Source organism: Serinus canaria, chromosome 19 (assembly GCF_022539315.1).
Source record: "Serinus canaria isolate serCan28SL12 chromosome 19, serCan2020, whole genome shotgun sequence".
Classification (NCBI taxonomy): Eukaryota; Metazoa; Chordata; class Aves; order Passeriformes; family Fringillidae; genus Serinus; species Serinus canaria.
In genome coordinates, this window is record NC_066332.1 from 1951832 (window position 1) to 1970245 (window position 18414).

The 18414-nt window shown below is 41.2% G+C and overlaps 1 protein-coding gene across 8 annotated transcripts in view; it reads left to right on the top strand.

Annotated features, from left to right (window-relative positions):
• The window catches only part of BCAS3 (BCAS3 microtubule associated cell migration factor), a 293578-nt gene that overhangs the window by 27306 nt on the left and 247858 nt on the right, over positions 1-18414 (top strand). For all 8 annotated transcript variants that reach the window (XM_030232182.2, XM_030232183.2, XM_030232185.2 and 5 more), the window contains exons 8-9: positions 6619-6726; positions 9230-9306. In XM_030232182.2, coding sequence (XP_030088042.1) covers positions 6619-6726; positions 9230-9306 — 185 coding nt within the window. The remainder of the gene's footprint in view (positions 1-6618; positions 6727-9229; positions 9307-18414) is intronic.

The window sequence follows — 18414 nt, forward strand, 5'->3', positions numbered from 1 at the left end:
CTGTGCATCTGTAGAACGTGGTCTGTGATCCAAGTCATAAAACAGAGTAAGAAATAGCAAAGAACATATAATTAATGGGCACTTGGGGAAATTCTGGCCTACCTGATGTGACCAGAACCTCCGAGCAGCTTTGCTGTTCAGAGCACTTTTCAAGTGCTTTAACCAGATCTGAGCTCATTCCTGCTCAGCTTCAGTCATACGCACTCTAAAACCCTCTAATTATTTCTTGGAAGCGAGATTGTTTTCAAGCTCCTCAAGAATTGTCATTTGAGCCATAAACTGGCATATAAACAATGAAGGTTTAGCAGAGTCCTGTGCAGCTGACAGACATCTTCTAATGATCTCCGTCACGCAACTGCCGGCAGAGGCTGCCTAATGCCGAGGTGATGAAGTGTTGCACAACCCCACGGGTTTCTTACGCCGTTAATGACACCGAGGGCAAAAGAATTTTAGTTGAGACAGGTCAGGGCAAGGTTTTGTGCTTAGTGGTGAAGCCCCAAAGTGGTTCTGAGGGCGCTGGGACGGCGGCGCGGGCGGGCCTGGAGCCGCCGGCTTAACGCGGCCTTTGTTGGTGCTGAGGGGAGAGGCCGAGGGGCCTGTGAGGCGCGTGAATCATGAGGGGAGAGCACAGAAAGGGGCAGGAAAACGAGCCTGAAATGGAAAGAAATGGGTTACAAGAACCAACAGGATGAAATATTTGGTCCTTCAGAATGGTTTTAGCGGTAGCTGGAAAAGATTTTTCAGAAAAGATTTTTCAGCGCTGGTCGTTGAATGTGCAGTCGCACAGGAGGTGGGGATTCTGTCCTCACGGGTTGGAGAGGAAGGTGCCTCAGATATGTACAATAATTGTATACATACTTAAATAATCAGCTGCAATCTGTGTTAACTGTGCTGTCTTCTCATACACCCGGAAATATTGCCAGTACAAATGCCTCAGAATAAAGAAAAAAGCTCTGATGTTGCTTTGGAGTGTTAGAAATCCTGGCACTTTTAAAAATCTGTGTCTAGCTGAGGCTGTAACCACAAAATGCTCCACAAAATGCTCAGTTCGGGTTCTACGTGTGCTGGGTGGAATTTGACTGGAGCTGAGGTATTTCAGCATCAGTTTGCCCTCAGAGTTGTGCTCCCAGAAATGTGATCTTTTCCTCTTAAGCTGTCTCTTGATATGCAAAAATTGCTACATTTTTGATTTTGGTCCATCCTGGATGATCTGGGAGACCCGTGTGGCTCTTGCTGCAATACAAATTATGTGAATTTCTTTAGTGGTGAGTTCTGCTTCATTTGACAGTAGGAAAGGCAAGACAACTCTTTAATTTTGTGTTTCTTGGGGAAAACATCAGATTGTGGCTTAATCAGCTGATCACAGAGATATTAGTGGTTGGTAGAGGTATGATAAATGCAGTTGTGTTCTGTCAAAACTTAATCTTTGCTTACGTTCACGAAGATTTACAGAAATGTGTTCACTTTCCTGCATGTTCGTAGAATGATCAAAGACAGCCCGTGCAGGTTCATAAATTGTGTATAAAAAGCTTGTTTAGCTACCAACAAGCAAAATCTAGTCCAGAATATACCAGAAAAAATGATCCTGCTGCTGAAGTGGAGCTCCAGCTGTACTGTCCCCTCAGTGATTGCCACGGCCAGGTCTCAGACCAATCTCCCTGTATTACCCAGTGGAATGGGATGGGCCAGCTCTGCTCTGGAACATGTGGCACGTCTCACTGAAGTGGAAAGTGTGTCACACCCGGCTCTCCCTGCAAAGGCCACAGCTGAGCAGGCAGCTTGTGCTGGGTTTTACACTCCGTGACGGGAGTGTCACGTGCTGGGGACACCAAGGTGGCTCTGGGCTCTCGTTGGCTCTCTGTGTCCTGAAATGTAAAAACAACTCCAATAAAACCCCTCAAACCCAGAAAGAGTCTTGTGATGATGAGAGTGAGGGATAGCAGAGAGCACAACAGTCAAAGCATGTTATTTGCTGCTGGATGTGGGAAGAGCTGCCAAAATAAGGAATTTGGGTGTTGCTATTCTGATAATTTTAAGGCTTCCCCTTTTATTTTCTCTCATAGAATGTGTTGCAATAATCAATATTTGCACAAGCCCAATCTTAAAGTTTCCCCCTAACTGATGTCTGACACCTCAGCTACAGATGGGAAGTGAAGGAGTTTTTGGTTCATGGAACAGCAGTGGATTCATGGTTGTTTCAGAACTGGAAAAGTCCCTGTGGAGCCTCAGGTTCTCTCACAGACCATGGCCAGAGTTATTCAGGAGACAGAAACCAGTCCTTCAGCCAGTCCTTCCTGGGTCATTCCAGGTGCAGTTAGACCCTGCCTTGTGAAGGAATGCCTCAGTGATGAACTAACAGAAATAAAATTATTCCTTATGATGAAAAAAAAGTACATTCCTGAGCCTGAACCCTGACTCATTTTACCTGTTACAAAATGATTTCTGCAGACTTGGGGATTTCTTGTGTCATGGGCAAGTAATAAAAATATTTTCACTGGAAATGGTGAAGTACACAGAGAAGGTGAATTTTTTTCCTGGGCTGATAGACTTGACCAAAAGATTTGAGGAAGATGCAACAATGAAGTTTGTATCTCCTGGAGTTTAACACAACTATTTTAGTGCTGTATCAAATAACTCCCTCTCTTGTATTTAAAGGATTAGATTTAGTAACATGTGTCTAAGGTTGGTACAGGTTTTTCTTATTTAGAAATAAGTGTTTCCATGCTTTTTTGCAATTTGTGGTGCACTTAAAATGTCTCTGCTGCTTTGTGATTCAGTGCTGCACACAAATTTTGGAGGAAGTGTCACTTTCTGAGAAATTTTGTGCTGCTTTTCCTGATTCTGAATGAATCTGTTAAGTGCCATGAATTAGAAAATTACTTACAGAGTGGAGTTTTCAAGCTTTTATTTGAAAAGATGGGATGCAGAGAGCCTATAGGTGATGAAAGTCCTAATGAAAGCTTTTTTTGCAGTGGTGTTTAGAAAGAAATACCTGCATTTATTATGTTTTAAAGTTTTCATTCTGCTGTGCATCCCTCAGAAAGAAGGGGAGAATCACCCTGCTGAGCAGGGCTTAGAGGAGTTTAGTGCTAGGCCTGGAAAACAAACCTTACAACTTAAGGCTCAAAAGTTTTTTTCATTTTCTTGGTTCCTGGGCTGCTCTGGGTGGTTACTGACAAAAGGTAACTGAAGGCAATGAGCCTTTTTGTGCCCTTGACAGAGAGACAAAAGCCAAAAAGCAGAATTTGCACCAATTCTGTCAGGCACCAAGAAGTCATTTCATAAAAATAAAAGGATCAAAATGTTGGAACCACTCACCATAAAAATAGAGGACTCATTGTTGGTCAAAGTCTTTTAAGACAAGATTAGGTTGCTTGGTAAAAAATAATTTCTTTGAGCTTCTGGGACATTTTGTGCATGGCCTGGAAAGAGAAGATGATCCTTCCAGAATTGAAATCTGTTAATCTGAGCAAACCTTCTTCAGGGCCCTTGAGGAGAACAGAATTGCCTTTGTGGTCTCACCATGTTCCTAATATTGCTGCAAAGATCATAATCAAATCTCATGCTTCAACATTCCAGTGTAAAGGTTCAGGCAGGAATTTTTCCAATATTCAATTAATTAACTCTGTGCCCTGGTTTTGTTTTGCTTCTCTTCCCCTTCTGTGAAGCACCAGAGAGGTGGAACAGGAGAATTGTAACCACTCCTGCTGATTTAAAAACTTGGGTCCCTGTCAGCATCCTCCTCATTCTCACATGGAAATTGACTTTTTTACCAGCAACTTATTGGTAGATTTGATAAAAACCAAACAAACCAACTTTGTGGAATAATTTGCTGTGCAAATCCTTTGGGTATACCTTGAGCAGTCAGTTCCTTGGAATTGCTGTCACTTTTCTCTCACCTGTTTTCTCTACAAGTTTGGAAATTTCTTTCCAGTTCAGGCTCTTAGCAACCTAATATTTACAGCAAATACTATTTTTGAGGTTTTTTTTTTTTTTACTCCTGCAGGTTGTTAAAGCTGGGCCTAGTAAGAGATTATGTTGAACTGTTACTTTAAATAGGCTTTCAGTGGAAGTTTTAATATTTTTGTCTCCTCTTAAAGGCACCAAAAGTAATTAATAAAAATAAGTCTGTGCTTTAGGCTGGACTTTAAAGAAACTTTGTGAAGGTGGTATAAAATGCAGTGATATTGGCCAAAGGCTTTATTAAAGGCCACAATTGACTGGAAAATCCTCACGTAAAGAACATTTCATACAGGGCAGCTTTCCCAGCAAAAGTTTTATTTCAGTTTTACACCTCCAAGCTCTTTTTTTTCTTTCCAGACTCATGAGAGCAGCCTGTCACTGAGGTCCATCTCTCCTTGAGTGGGATGTTCATTGTGTGGCAGAGAGGATGAAAATCAACTCCTGATAAAGCAAAGCCTTCAAGGCACAGAAAAATCAGCCTCATGTTGATTCCATCACTCTTCTCCTTTTTAATTTTTTTTTTCCATTAAAAGAGCAGGAGTGTTCTGAGTGGTGTGTTTGTCTCTGTGCAAACATCTTGCACAGAGCTTTTCTGCCATGGTGGGACCCAGCAGATCTGGGAGGAGGTGATGCTGTCGTGGGCCACAAGCACAGATGTCACCAAGTGCCAGCTGGACGAGGCATCTGCTGTTTCCCCTCCATCCCTGCTCTGCAGTGTTCAGACAGAAGAAGATACAAAGGCCTGAGTGTGTTTATACATTTTTTATTCTTACCACATTTTTTAAAGTTGTTGGTGGATTTGTGTCCATTACCTTTAAAGAAGTTGCTCTCTCTGCAGCTCTTTAACAGTCAGGATACATAATGAATATATGTTGGTAATCTATGGGACTGGTTCACAAGAATTTTATTTCAGACAGAATTTCAGAGTCTTTCTGACCTTTCTATAGAAACTATTCCAGGCTAGGGGATAAGGAGCAACCTGGGATAGTGGAAGGTGTCCCTGTGAAGTGGATGAGCTTTCTTTAAGGTCCCTTCCCACCCAACCCAGTCTGGAATTCTGTTATTCCATGATATTCCTTGGTTATTTGCACTTGAACTCAAAGTTTTACCCAGTGTAGTTGGCAAAAGCTTTGGTAAAATGGCCTTACCATGATCAGCCAAGGCATAATAATGATGATAATGATGATAATAATAATAATAATAATAATAATAATAGTAATGCATTTGAGTGACTGAATTATTACCCATAAACTGGAAAAACTGTTCAAAACAGGCTGATGTGGAAATAGTAATCACTATTAAGTGTGTTGATATAATTTTAGCTATATCTACTTAGGAGATTCCTGTTTTGAAATTCCCCTTCTATCAATATTACAATTTGCTAGAGGCAATAAATCACTTAATTTAAAAAAGTTTGTACATAGATCTTTCAGTGGCTTTTGGTGTTTTCGAGCAGGAGTGAACTTTAATGTGAAGGAACTGACTCGAGTTTCACTGGTTTAAAGGTGTTTTTGAAGGGCCTTTGAAGTGCTTGAAGTAATAAATTGCACCCTCTAGTTATTAGCCTAGAAAAATGTATATTTTGGGAAAAATTTCAGTGGGCAAAATGTCAAAAGTTATTTTTTCAGTTATTTTTCTGACAGTTGTCTTGCTGTGTATTTACTGTATATTGTACATTGCTGTATATTGTGCATTGCTGTATAAACCATTTTATGATCTTGAGGCACTGGGGGTAAACAGTTGGCATTTGTCCTCCAGCTTTCCAGAAAATTCTCGAGCAGCTTGAGCAGATCCAAGAGACAAGTGAGTGCTGGGGCAGGAGCTGTGTGAAACTCTAAAATAAAACAGATACGGGCAGGGGGGAACACCCTCTTTTACCAATGCTCAGGATGTGTTTGTACAGCTGGCAATTTGTGCTCCTTCATATTCCTTGACCTAGAAATAGCCAAGGGTTTAATGCGTTCTTGGAGGGGGAGAAAGGTGTTGTGGAACAGAGCTGCCACATCAAAGCCTCTCCTCAGCCCCTAAAAGGGTTTCCACCACTGCCTTCCTCGGCCCTATCGAACACTCAGCACTTTTCCCACTCAGCCTTTTTATTCAGAAATGGCCTTAAAGCTTTTATTTATATAAAAATGATAAAAGTGACACAAAGAGTTGAAAAGATCTGTACGGTTCAAACAAAAGTCCATCAGGGATGTAATGTAAATTCTGGGTGAGGTGTCTCCACCAGCCCCAGGCAGCTCAGCTGCTCCTCTGGGCACAGTCCTCCCTGTAGGAGAGAGTTACTCTGAGGAGTAGTTTTGTACTAGGATGTGGTTTAAAACTTCCAAAGTCTTCCTGGTGGTAAAAGAAACCAAGTGTTTGATAGTCAATTGCACAATACAGGTTGATGGCCATCATGGAGATCATTATTCAGTTTTCCTTCTTAATGTAGGAGGTTTATATTGACCCTTTGTTCTCCAGGGTTCTGCTGGGATTGCTGGAATTCTGGGTCCAGGACTTGATGTTTTTGGAGGTCTTTTCCAATCTTAATAATTCTGTGGTTCTCTGACTTTTCCTTCAGTGTGCTAAGTAACATAAGGAGGCAGAAAGAATTAAATCCCAGTTTTTAAAATGCCCTGATTTCCATTAAAATCTATTTTTTATTCCTTTCAGCACCAGCCCACCCTACTGCTGTGTGGATCTGTATTCCCTGAGAACAGGAGAGATGGTCAAGTCCATCCAGTTCAAAACTCCAATTTATGACCTGCATTGCAATAAAAGGTAAGGCTGCTCACTCTGCATTCCTTGTGTGTTAGGGCTTGCCAGATTTTGGTAATAAATACAATTTCTGGTGTATGGCCTCCCTGATTTTCTTTTTTTCACTCTCCTGGTTCTCTGTTTCTCAAGGAGTATTTCAGTTGGAATGTATCAATGTGCTTCCCCCACGGCTTTGGTTTAAGAAGCTCAAACCAAAAAATCATTTAAGCTTCTTTCAGTTCTGCTAAAGGGTGAGCAGGAATTGCTGAAATCCTCGATGATCCACCTACAGCTGGGGAAATGGGATCACAGAGAGTTTAAACAGCACAGAGCACTAAGGAGTTTATGTCTCTTCTTTGTGTTGGTCTGTCAGGTTTTACCTCCCTGCACATCCAAAACATTCCTGGTGTGCAATCTGTGGTTTGCAGGGAATGTTCCAGTGAGTCAAATAACAAAGCAGCATCTCTGGGTTGGGGTAGAGAGGAAATGGCTCTGGAGGCTGAGGATCACAGAGTTGCAAGAGAACAGCATCTGTTGTGTCCATGGAATCAAGTTTTGCTGAGTTAATGTGAAATCCCCATCTCTCCCAGACACACCAAACTGGAGTTTTGTGGTTTGCTTTGTAGTTTGCCACATCTTTTTAAGGCAGAAGAGAAATCCCAGGATCCTTGTGTGAGGATCCTGCTGATCCCTTGGCACTCCTGATGGGAGAATTTGGAGTGGTGACTTTGGTCCAAGGCCTGCTGAGTTCTGCTCCCTTCACCCTCCCATTACTGCCATGAGTCACCGTGGCCTCAGGTGCCCTGGGGGAGTGGTGCAATCCAGTTCCTGAGGTGAAGGTAGAGCCTTGGATGAAGAAATTCCTGCATTTCTTTGGGAATCCATATTGCCATGACAGAATGGATGGTCCTTCAGTAAATAATAACACAAATCTTTGGAAAATTCAGAATGATTTGGTTTTTGATGCAGATGGGGAGTGTGCATCAAACTTGTGCAACTAAGTGTAAACTGCTACTAAAAATAAATAGATCAATAAATGCTCTGGAATCATCCATCTGGGGTGTTGATTTCTGCAGAAAGACAGAGTGGCTTCAAGGAGGAGAAAACAAAAATCTCCAGGAGTGGGAAATATTCCCATCAAATATCCATAGGTTTGCAATATATACACATTACACTTCCACCTGCAGTCAAAGCCTTCCCATTATTCATTGGTTTCCTTTATTTTAGGCAATGTAGGAAAAGTTAGAACTGATACATTTTCTTCTGGTTTTCTCTCCTGCAATTTCAGCAATTGGAAGATGTCTTTTAACTAAAACTACTAATATGTCCAAAACTAAATTATGTTATTTATTTATTTATCTGAAAACATCAGCAAGCCTGAGGGGATGGTATATATTTTGATTTTAGTGTAGCTCTCTACAGGTATTGAGCTCTCATGGGATAAGAGGAAATGTTCTTATAGCAAAACAGATAAAAATAGGGAAAAAGGGGTTAAAGGCTGATTTCACACGTCTGGGAAATAATCATCACCCTTTCCCCAAGGATATGAGTTGAGGCTGAGGTGATTCATCCCCTTTTTAAAGGTGACTGTTCCAGGCTGTAACACAGTCATAATGTTCACATGAAGCTTTAGGTGTGTTTTAGTCAGTGAGAGATGTGATTAATTTTTTTCCATGCTGTATCTTTACAATTAAAACCATTAAAACAATATTTAATGATGCTCTATATTGACAGCTAATTAAAAAATACTTTCTCACAGTCTGCCTAATGAGAGAATAACAGATTATTAATTATGTCATATTGCTAAATGTAGGTTTTATGTGTTGCTTTCCCAGGTGCTTCTTTCATGTCAGGCTTTTGCAAATTTGATTTTGGGAAGTCATCAGTGTGGGAGAAAGCGTTCCCTGGTTCTAAAACTTGCAAGATGCTGCTCTGCTTCCACTTTTGCATCTCTGGGCTCTGTGTTTTGAGGCAGCACCATGTTTCCTGTTACCCTGTGGTTTTTGGCCCTTCCAATAAAAGTGTAATGTACAAGCAAACACATGAACGTACATCTTCAATATTCTGATTGACCCAAATTCTGCTGCTCTCAGCTCTGTTTGTGTGCTGATGTTCTTGGTATTACACTCCCCCCGCTTTCAGCAAATAAAATGTTTTAATAGATTTGCACTGAGGTGGGCAGTGGGATTATTTGCCATTTAGCTGGTGCTCTGCAGATTGTTGTTCGAGTCAGTGACAGTAATTCAGGGCCTTGCAGCTCCATTCTTGCTCTTTAATGGAGCTCTGAGTGCAAGAGCTAGATCACAAAAGTGCTGTGCTGCTGTGGCTCAGCCCCTGCGCTTCCTGCAGTGGAGTTGGTGTGGTTGGGAGGAGAGAGAGCCCTCAATAACTGCCAGGGATTGGGAACCTGGCACTTCATCACTGCAGAGTTTATATTGATGCTTTTGAAATAATTACATTTAGATATTGAATCTTTAAACCAATGCATTTAATGTCTAAAGTGGATGTTCCATTTCTGTGTTTTCAGGATCCTCGTTGTGGTCCTGCAGGAGAAAATCGCCGCCTTTGACAGCTGCACTTTCACCAAAAAATTCTTTGTTACCAGTACGTACAATTTTGGGCTCAGAGGTGGACAAAACAGATCTTTTTCTTTGTTTCTTTATTTCTAAATCCTCAAAGCAGGTCTCAAATAATAATTTGGAGCTTCAGGAAAATTTGCTTAAAAAAAACCCCAAACCCAAATGCTTTTCTGTGAATATTTAACTCTTTTCTGTATTTATTATTGCTGTAACTGATTGTAAAGGGCACCCTCACTGCCATCCATCAGTAGCTGAGCAATTCTTTTGTTCATTTTGCACAAATATGTGTAAAAGCCTCAGGTGGGAGTTCCAGGTTATCACATCAGCAGCAGTTAAACCCACCTCAACAGTGATGTACCCACTGTTCATATTTTTGTTCTTTAGGCACACTGGGTTTTTCATGTGTCTTTACACTTCATAATTTACTTTGGAAGGGTCAGAGTTTTATTATTTAAAAAGAGTCTGCATTTTTGTGGGTGTATTTTCAGTCACAATTAGAAAAGTTGAAATAATTATGTTTTTATATTATCTCTGTATTTACAGAAAAATCTCCTTGGGAGAAGCTGTTTCTTGTTGTAGTTTGAGGGAAAGCAGCTTCATGCAGTAATATTAAAGTTGCCAATAGGTGTCAGTTTCTTCCTATCCATGGATGTGAGATACTGGGAATCTGCTGGGATTCAGTGACAAGATCCAAATGGGAAAGGACTTATTTCTGTCCTATTCATCACTCCCTTTTATTTCATCAAAGGGAATCAGGGTACAAGCCTTGCTTTATTTTAGACCAAAAGTAAAGAAAACCCCTCAGTTAAAATGTGTATTCTGAGAATTTTTGGGCTTATTTAGTTGGGTTTTTTTTTAAGATACTGCAACTTATTTTTAAAAATTAATGCCCTGAAGTTAATTTTGAGAAGCAGGGATACTCTGTTTTTAAATATAACTTTGGTTTGCCTTTTGTGGAGCAGCTATGGAATTTAAAGAGAATAAGTTAAAACTTTTGGAGGAATGAAGAATTATTTTTTAGAAAATCCAAAAATTCCTAAAATGTCATTAATGCCAGTGCATTTCTTCAGCAGTGCTGCTTTTTAATATGAGAAATTCAAGATTTTCTGAAACTTTCCTCTGGTTTAATTAAGGACAATCTCATTTTTAAGGGCATTTTGGATGCTGCCAGAGCTGGAGCCAGCACAGCCCTTCCCTCTGGCAGTGCCATGCTGTGAATGGGCAGAGCTGTGGCTTTTCCCTGGGTTTATGGGTTTGGGACCTGTGCTGAGGATCCCAAGCTCAGCCATTCCCTGGATCCTGCTCCCAGGCAGGTGCTGTGCCCTGGCACGTCGAGGCTGCAGCAGAGCTTTTGTCTGAGCTTCCCCATTTCATGTGCTGAAATCTCCTCGACCTGAGAGTGTATCTTTAAAGGCTTAAATTCCTCTGATGTGTTTGAAATGGGATGGAAATGAGCTCCCTCGTTAGCTGCAGGGATTTCTGGGAGGCAGCCAACTGGCCACGGCTGCCTTCTTTGGCTGTGCCTCTGAAAAAAACTATTAAAGGACAGTGCCAGTATCAATTAAAAAAATAGAAATCCTTGAAAAGGAAGCTCAGGAAAAGGTCTTGGAGGCCTTTTTGTTTGCATTGTTAGGGCAGCCTGTGTCCTGTCCAGACTGGTGCTGGTGTGCCTCAGCTCTGAGGATGTCACTGCCTGCCCAGAGAATGTGACAGCATGAAAAAGATTCTCTGACTGGTTTTGGTCAGAAGGGAGGGCACAAAGGGCAGAAATATTGCTGAGGATCACTGACTCTTTGAAGGGTTTTCTGTTACTTTTAGAGAAAAGAAAATCTTTATTTTCAAGATTTGGTGATGGTGTGGAAATCACATCTTTCATCCCTAAGTGGTGTGGGAGCCTGAGAACCTCACTGAGACAGCACAAATGTGAAGCAGAAGCTCTGGTCTGCTTTGTTGATTATTTATACATAGAAATGAAATGCAGAATGTCCAATTAAAAGCAGTGTCAGGAATTCTGAAGTTCCTCAGAAATGCTAATGCAGCTGCCGTGCACATGAGGAGTGTTTGTCTTTCTGTTTTTGTTTTTGTGGTTGGATGTGTAGCTTAATATACTGTTACAATAAATATGCCATAAAATATTCAGGATGTAGATGGACAAGTTCGTGCTGCTGTTGGAGTGTTTTAACTCCTGCATTTCCTGATTTTTTTCCTGAGCAAGTTTGACATAGGACCAACTTTTGTTTTCCCCTGCTTGGGATCACACGGAAATGTGCTGATTTGACTCGGATGGCAGGGAGCCAGAATGTTTTATTTGTGCCTTTTGTAACAAAACCTCAGTGTACAGGTGCTCCAGACTGGGAGAGGGAATTTAAGACAGGTGCTTAAACGTGGAGGGAAAACATGCTGTAACTATTGTAGAAAAATTACCAGGATATCCCCTAATCTACCCTGTGGGGTGTTCTGATTTTCAAATGTCTGCTAGGAGAAGGCAGAACATCAGTCTCATGGCAGTCACTTCCATCCATCACTGCTCTCCTCGTGCTTGGAGCCAGCTCCTTTTCCCTAAGAAAAGACACCAAGGGGAGCAGAAAGCCCAGCAGGAGTTTCACATCCTGCACTGGTTTAGGTGCTCATGTGGCCAAACTAAAAAAAAATTCATTTGATGCTGATGTTAAGAATGTGTTTCCCTGACTAGCTGTGTGTGTCAAGGTGTGGATTTTAAATAGATTCTTAAATAGCTCAGAGTTGTATTGTGGTTTACTTTAGATTTCCTTCTGAGCCTTTTCTGCATGTGACTGAAGGATCAGAAACCAAAGGGATGCACAGAAACCCAAGTGATGCTCAGGCTTTTTTTGCCCCTACTTTGCTCTAAAGAAAAGCTGAATTCCATTGATTTCTATTCCATCAGTGCTCCTCACCCCAAAACTGCTTACTTAGTGCAACATTGCTGATTATGAATATGGCCTGATGGATCCTTTCCTTCTCCATAAAGAATATCCTGCCCACCCCCTGGGCTGAGTAAAGATCCTCCCAGATAACATCATGCATGTGGCATCATCCCTGTGTCTGATAAGGAGGGCCTGCTCAGCTTCCCTGGCCCTTCACTCCTCATATTGATATATTCTCCATCCAGCATTCCCCAGGGATGGAGACACTTATTGCAGCCATTAGCTGGCACCACGTTTCTATTGATGCTGTTCTGTAGAGCCCTGAGAGGTAATTTTGCAGATTTTAGTCAGAGTAGTTTATTGTATAGAAAGTCTGGAAAGGCTCCTCACCACAAGCCAGAATCAGCCCATGGATGTTGAATGCCCTGCACCTCTCCAAGTGAATAAAAGCCCCAAAGCAAATGGTGTTGGATGCTCTGATCTGCACTTTGGGTTTGGGATTGCTGTGTGCTCTCACATTCACACACAAGGAATAATTTGGTGGTTTCAGTTTGTCACAGGGCTGGTCTGGAAATCTTCAAGGCTTTTTTTTGGACATTTCTGTTGGAATTCCTTTCCCTGTCGGGCTCACAGGAAGCAGCTCGAGCTCTTGACTTTAAAGTAAAAACACTGGGTGTCTTATGAAGAGGTTTAATGCCTGAAGAGTCACATTCTTCAAGAAGCTGTGTGTGTTTCCCTGCTCAGCTGTGGGCATTTCTCGTGGTTATCCCACACGGGATAATAATTGACAGGATTCCTTTGTCTCTGGGGGATCAGCCCTGATCGAAAGTCCTCAGGGCAGGTGGGAAGGGAGCTCCTGAGTCACAGGATTTTCTTGATCAGTGAAGAAGAGCCAAGTATGTCCCTGTGGATTGCTAGAAGCACTTTTCATTTTTATACACCCACATTTATGTGAGCACCTACCCCTTCATGGTGTTTTTCCCTGAGAAATGTTGATTTCATTTTGCTTTTTCTTTTTAACAGCCTTATTTATAAGAGTGGTTTTTTCTCCTGGCTGTGGGAACCAGTGTCTCACCATTCCAGGATAATGCTGAAACACTTTTTGGAGAGGTCTTTAGGGCACCATGGTGGATTTATGGGAACAAACAGCTTTGGTGCTTGCAGGAGGCTTTGCTCCACTGCAGGAAAATGTAAATACAACAGAAAAGCTGCATAAAGCCACAACAGAGGCCTCAGTCCCCAAGATGTCTGTCTGTCATATCTCCAGGCTCTGACAGTTTTACAAATTAGATGTAAACCAGGAAGTGCTCTTTGTTTCTATAGAAGTTATTTTTATCTGAAGCACCCAAATCCTTAATGTTAAAGGGCAAACAAAGCCATCTGACATTGTCCTGCACAGAAACAGCAACCTCTGAGTGTTTGTCACTGTCCAAGTGTGAACAAAGCAAGAAAGTAAACCTGAGATTAAACATTGCCCTGAAATCAATCAAATTGGTGCTAAATTAAACAGCAGGGCCTAATGAATATGAAAGGCCTCTGATATTTTTAGTGAAAGCTCTGGGATTGTGCTTGGACCTGTGGAATTACAGTAAAATCATAAAATCATGGAATTAATTACTTGGAAGGGACACACTGGGACCATCCAAGTGCAGATGCTTCAAACTGCCATGGTAGAGTGGACAGGGAAGGAGACCTCTGTAGTAATAATGATAATAATTTAATAATAATCATAAATAAGTAAGAAAAAAAGGCCCTGGGTGGCAAACCTGATTTCTCAGTGGGTCCATCCTGCTCCTTTGCTCTTTTACTCCATTTTATGGGTGATACTTAAACAGAAGGAAGTACAAGAACAATAGGAGAGTTTTGGAAAGTATGTGACAGTGTGAGAGTAATAACATTTACACAGGGCCTTTCATCTAGAAGGAACCCAGAGGAATTTATAAACAATATTGCTTTATACAGTTTATAAACAACAAAAAAATTGGTTAGCTAAAAAAACCAAAGAGAACCAAAACAACCAACCAAAAAAAATTAGATAAAACAACTTATATGATTTGTTTTCCTTGTAATAAACAAAGCTTTTGCTACAACAGTATCACCCTACCCATTATTTATTGCATATTCCCTCTCTGTGCTCTCTGCCATGGTTCTGCTTTCTGGCTGCTCTGCACTGCAGGAATTGAGGATGGAGTTTTGTAATTCCATTCCTATGGAGAGCTCTGTGTTTCATAAGAGCCAGAAAAGAATTGCAGATTGATTATTAGAGAAGTAGCATCACTTCAGTGGGTTCTTGGAGCTATTTATTTAAAAATACACAATGGCCCTGCTTCACTGATTTTGGAAGTGATAATCCTGCAAGTCCTTTGAATGATTAAAGGCAAAGAATTTCTGTTGAAATGAGTTACTTCTTTTGGAATTTGTTTAGAAAACTGTTTAAAACCACTGGACACTTCAGCTGACATATGTCATCTTTAATGAACCTTGCCAGGCACTGAACAGAAAAATCCTTTCTCCAGAAATCAGGAGGTTTCCTTAGGATGGAGGTGAGCCTGGGAATCTCTGCCTTCATGGCTTTCCCTGTGACCCAAAAGATGCCATTTCTGCCTTATTTTGGGATTAGAGACAAAATCCTGAAATATAAAATATTTTGTATTGATAACTGCCTATCCCCTCAGCTTGAAATAAAATAAAATATCCTCTGGTATAAATTCCTCACAGGTACAAGGTGTGACATATCTATTAAAATTTCCCCTTAGGAAACAGTAAATCAAAAATAGTTCTGAAAACAGAGGAGTATGGACCACTGCAAAGGAAACTGCAGAGAACTGGGGAAAAGAAAGCAGTGAAAATGCTGGAAAAAGAAAGTTTTCCTGTTAAACTGATAGGGAAAAAAGACTGAGACAAGACAGAAAAGAACTTAAAATGTTTTTCATTAAAAAGTAAGAACAAAGTCAAGATAGAGGGGATGAAAGTCTGGGAAATACCGAAAACCAGATTTTTTTTTTCTGTACTATAAATATTGTTGTAGGGAATAAAGTTCTTATAATGTGCTGTGAAATTATTAAAAATCAGCCAGTAGTGTCTTAAGATGAGCATGATGGGATGTGCTTGAAGGAAAGCAATGTTAGGTGATTCTGATTTGGCTTTTTCATTCCCTCAGCTTTATTAATTCCTGTATTAATTTGCAGTAGTTTATCAGATGTCATTTTCCAGTGTGTTTTAGTGAGGTTTGAAAGAAATAAAACTGCTGTGGGTGGGGAGTTATGAATGCATCGTTCTGCAAACTGAAAATAAACCCTGACTTAGCTCACGCCAGTTCTGACTGTTAACATCAGGTTTTTCTAGAGAGAATATTGTATTCCTGTATCTCCTTCCAATCTCTATTTTATGAAGAAGCTGTGGAGATGCTGAAGAGCTGCCCCAGTGGAAGTGGTTGAAGTTTTATTAGTGGTGTGTTGGGTGATTTATTGGCCCAAGCTCTGTTCTAGCTGACACAGCCTGTAATGACTCTGTTCCTCTGAGCAGGGTTTTCCCAGTGAGCTGTTTGTTTAAAGGACAAGGGAGAGGACAGGAATGTGTTGCTTTTCTTCTCTTGGCTGCTCTCTTTGCCATCACTGAAGATCCAGGATGAGCTTTTGCAAAACAATTCAAGGAAAGCACTGGAGCCTTGGGTTTCTTGGAGGAGCTCAAGACTGATGGAAGGATCCAGAGTCAGAGGAGGGGATATTTGTGGGAATTTTCAAAAATGAGTTGAGGAGATGATTTGGTTTATTAGGAGTTTATGGATTTGAATCTCCAGAGGGTGGTAGAGATTTTCATCATTACCATAAGGGTAGTAATTAATGGAAATAAATGGAAAATTAATGGAAAATATATAAACCTTCTCTTTGCTCACTCACAAAGCAACCATTTGTGTAGCTCTTTGGAGAACTTAGGTAAGGTGGGATTCCTGTATTCTCAGTAAAACGAAATATATAAAATCACCACAGCAACAAGTAAGTTTAAAGCATTTTTGGGTGCAAATAATCACAAGCTATGTCCTTATTGCAGTTATAATTTTATAACCCAGGGTTTTTTTAAAAAGGGAAGAAACTGAGACATTGTAACACTGAAGAATTCACCTTTGGGGCTGTAGGTAACATTTACGTCTTGGAAGTGGGAAAACCGAGGCACAGGATGTGAGGTCCCAGGGTGTCCTTAGCCAAGCCCCTCTTCAGAGACATCCTGGAGCCCATTTCTTATTCCTCACTGTTCCTTAGGGCAGCACCAGTTGGAATTTTTGGGCGTAGGAACTTGATAAAGTTAGAAGAAAAACTTGGGTTTTTATTCTGATTTTCAAAATGCAATTTTCTTCCTTTTTTCCCAGCTTTGAAGTTACTCATTTCCTCTGCACAGAGGCAGAAGATAACTGTGTGTACTCAAAAGTGATAAAGTAGTTTCCAGTGGGTTTTCACCTGTATTTTTGTGAGTGATAGGCCCAGTTAAGCTGGTTCTAAGATCAGATATTTTTTAGTACTTGCTTGGTTTGCTGCACTTTTGGAAGGACTTTCCCTGAGCGATCCTTTCTTGGATGACCTCTCCATGCTGTCATTAAAACTTGGAAACTTTGGTCTTCTTGACAGTTAGTTCTGCATTCTCATTATGTCCATTCCTATTGTAAACACGCTAAAGTTGCTGCTGTTATTGCTTAGAATGGCTTTTTCCTCTGTTGTTTTGAAGTCTGGTAGAAATAGAAGTTAATCTTTAAGAGAGTGGGGCTGCTGAGGATTGGATGGCCCAGCTCGATGGGTCACGCCGTGTCTGTCTTTTCATTTGCCTCATAGATGATGTTCTGCTGACTCCAGCTGTTTTTTTGGAAAGCAGAAAAACAATTTGCTTTTCCTTCCCATAAAGTATAACCCTTTGTTTATCCTTGTGCTGCTGCAAGTTTCCAAAATGCAAAGACTTGCAAAGAAAAGAAAAGGAGGAAATAGCTCCCTTTTTTTACGCTGTTTTTCGTATCGGAGAGCAGAGTTTAGGACCGAGCTGAATTGTTGACCTTTGTGGAGTTTATTCTTAGAATTGCTTGATTTGTGTGTGGAGTCTGATTGACTGAGCCCAGTTCACGGGACAAACCACGGGCAGTGGGTTTGGGGAGGGCAGTCCCAGCTTTTCCAAGTAACTCTTCTGTTCACTGATCAGTTTTGGATTTGAGGAATTCTTCTTGCAGTTCTTCAATGGCTTCAGTTCACTGAAGTAATTGAGACCAGCTCCCTTTTCCAAGCAGGACTTGGTTTTTTGCTATGAATTGCTCAGACTCCTGTAGTTTTCTCCTGCAGGGATGTTACGAATTTGGGAAACACAAGTCACTGGTTCTGAAGTCCCTGTAGAGATTTACATGACGAGGGTTATCATCTGGCAACTTTTAGTGCTGTATTTTATACATAAAAGGGAAGGTAAAAGAAAGGTTTGGGGGACCTGAATTCCTTTCCTGACCCAGATAAGAGCTGCCGAGGCAGAAGTCGGCATTAAAACCTCAGCGCTCCTGATCTATAATGTCATCGGAAGAACACGTTTGTATTTACAACCCAGGGCTGTATTTACAACCTTTTTTTTTTGCTTGCTTTGTTCCTTAAGAGGCTCTGGCTACCCACATTTTATGCACTCCTGGAATGCAATAACAATTGTGGCATCATCTCTTCAGAATTCGTGTTCCTTCCTGAGATCAGGCTGGCGATAAGGCCTCACAAACCCTGCCTGGGTTCTGCCCGAGATGGGTTTAACTGGTGAATTCATTCTGGGTTTAACTGGTGAATTCATTCTGGGTTTTACTGGTGAATTCATTCTGGGTTTGACTGGTGAATTCATTCTGGGTTTAACTGGTGAATTCATTCTGGGTTTAACTGGTGAATTCATTCTGGGTTTAACTGGTGAATTCATTCTGGGTTTAACTGGTGAATTCATTGTCTCCTTCCCTTCCTTGCTGACCTTTCAAGCAGCTCGCTGTGATCTTTGGAATTTTGCAATTCCCTCAGTGCTCTGCTCTGGAAAATGAAATCCAGGCTTGTTTATCTCGGCAGGGCCTATGGAGGCCCAAACCCGCGTCCAAAGCGTTGTCAAATGTCCATGGAACCTTCCAGAAAGCTGCTAACACCTCCCATGCTGCTTCCCACTGCTTTGCAGGTGTGGGAAATAAAACCTGTCCCCTTCTGGAAGTTCTGCTGTGCTCAGGACATGTTCTGGACTCCTCTGGAGCCTGCTGGAGCAGA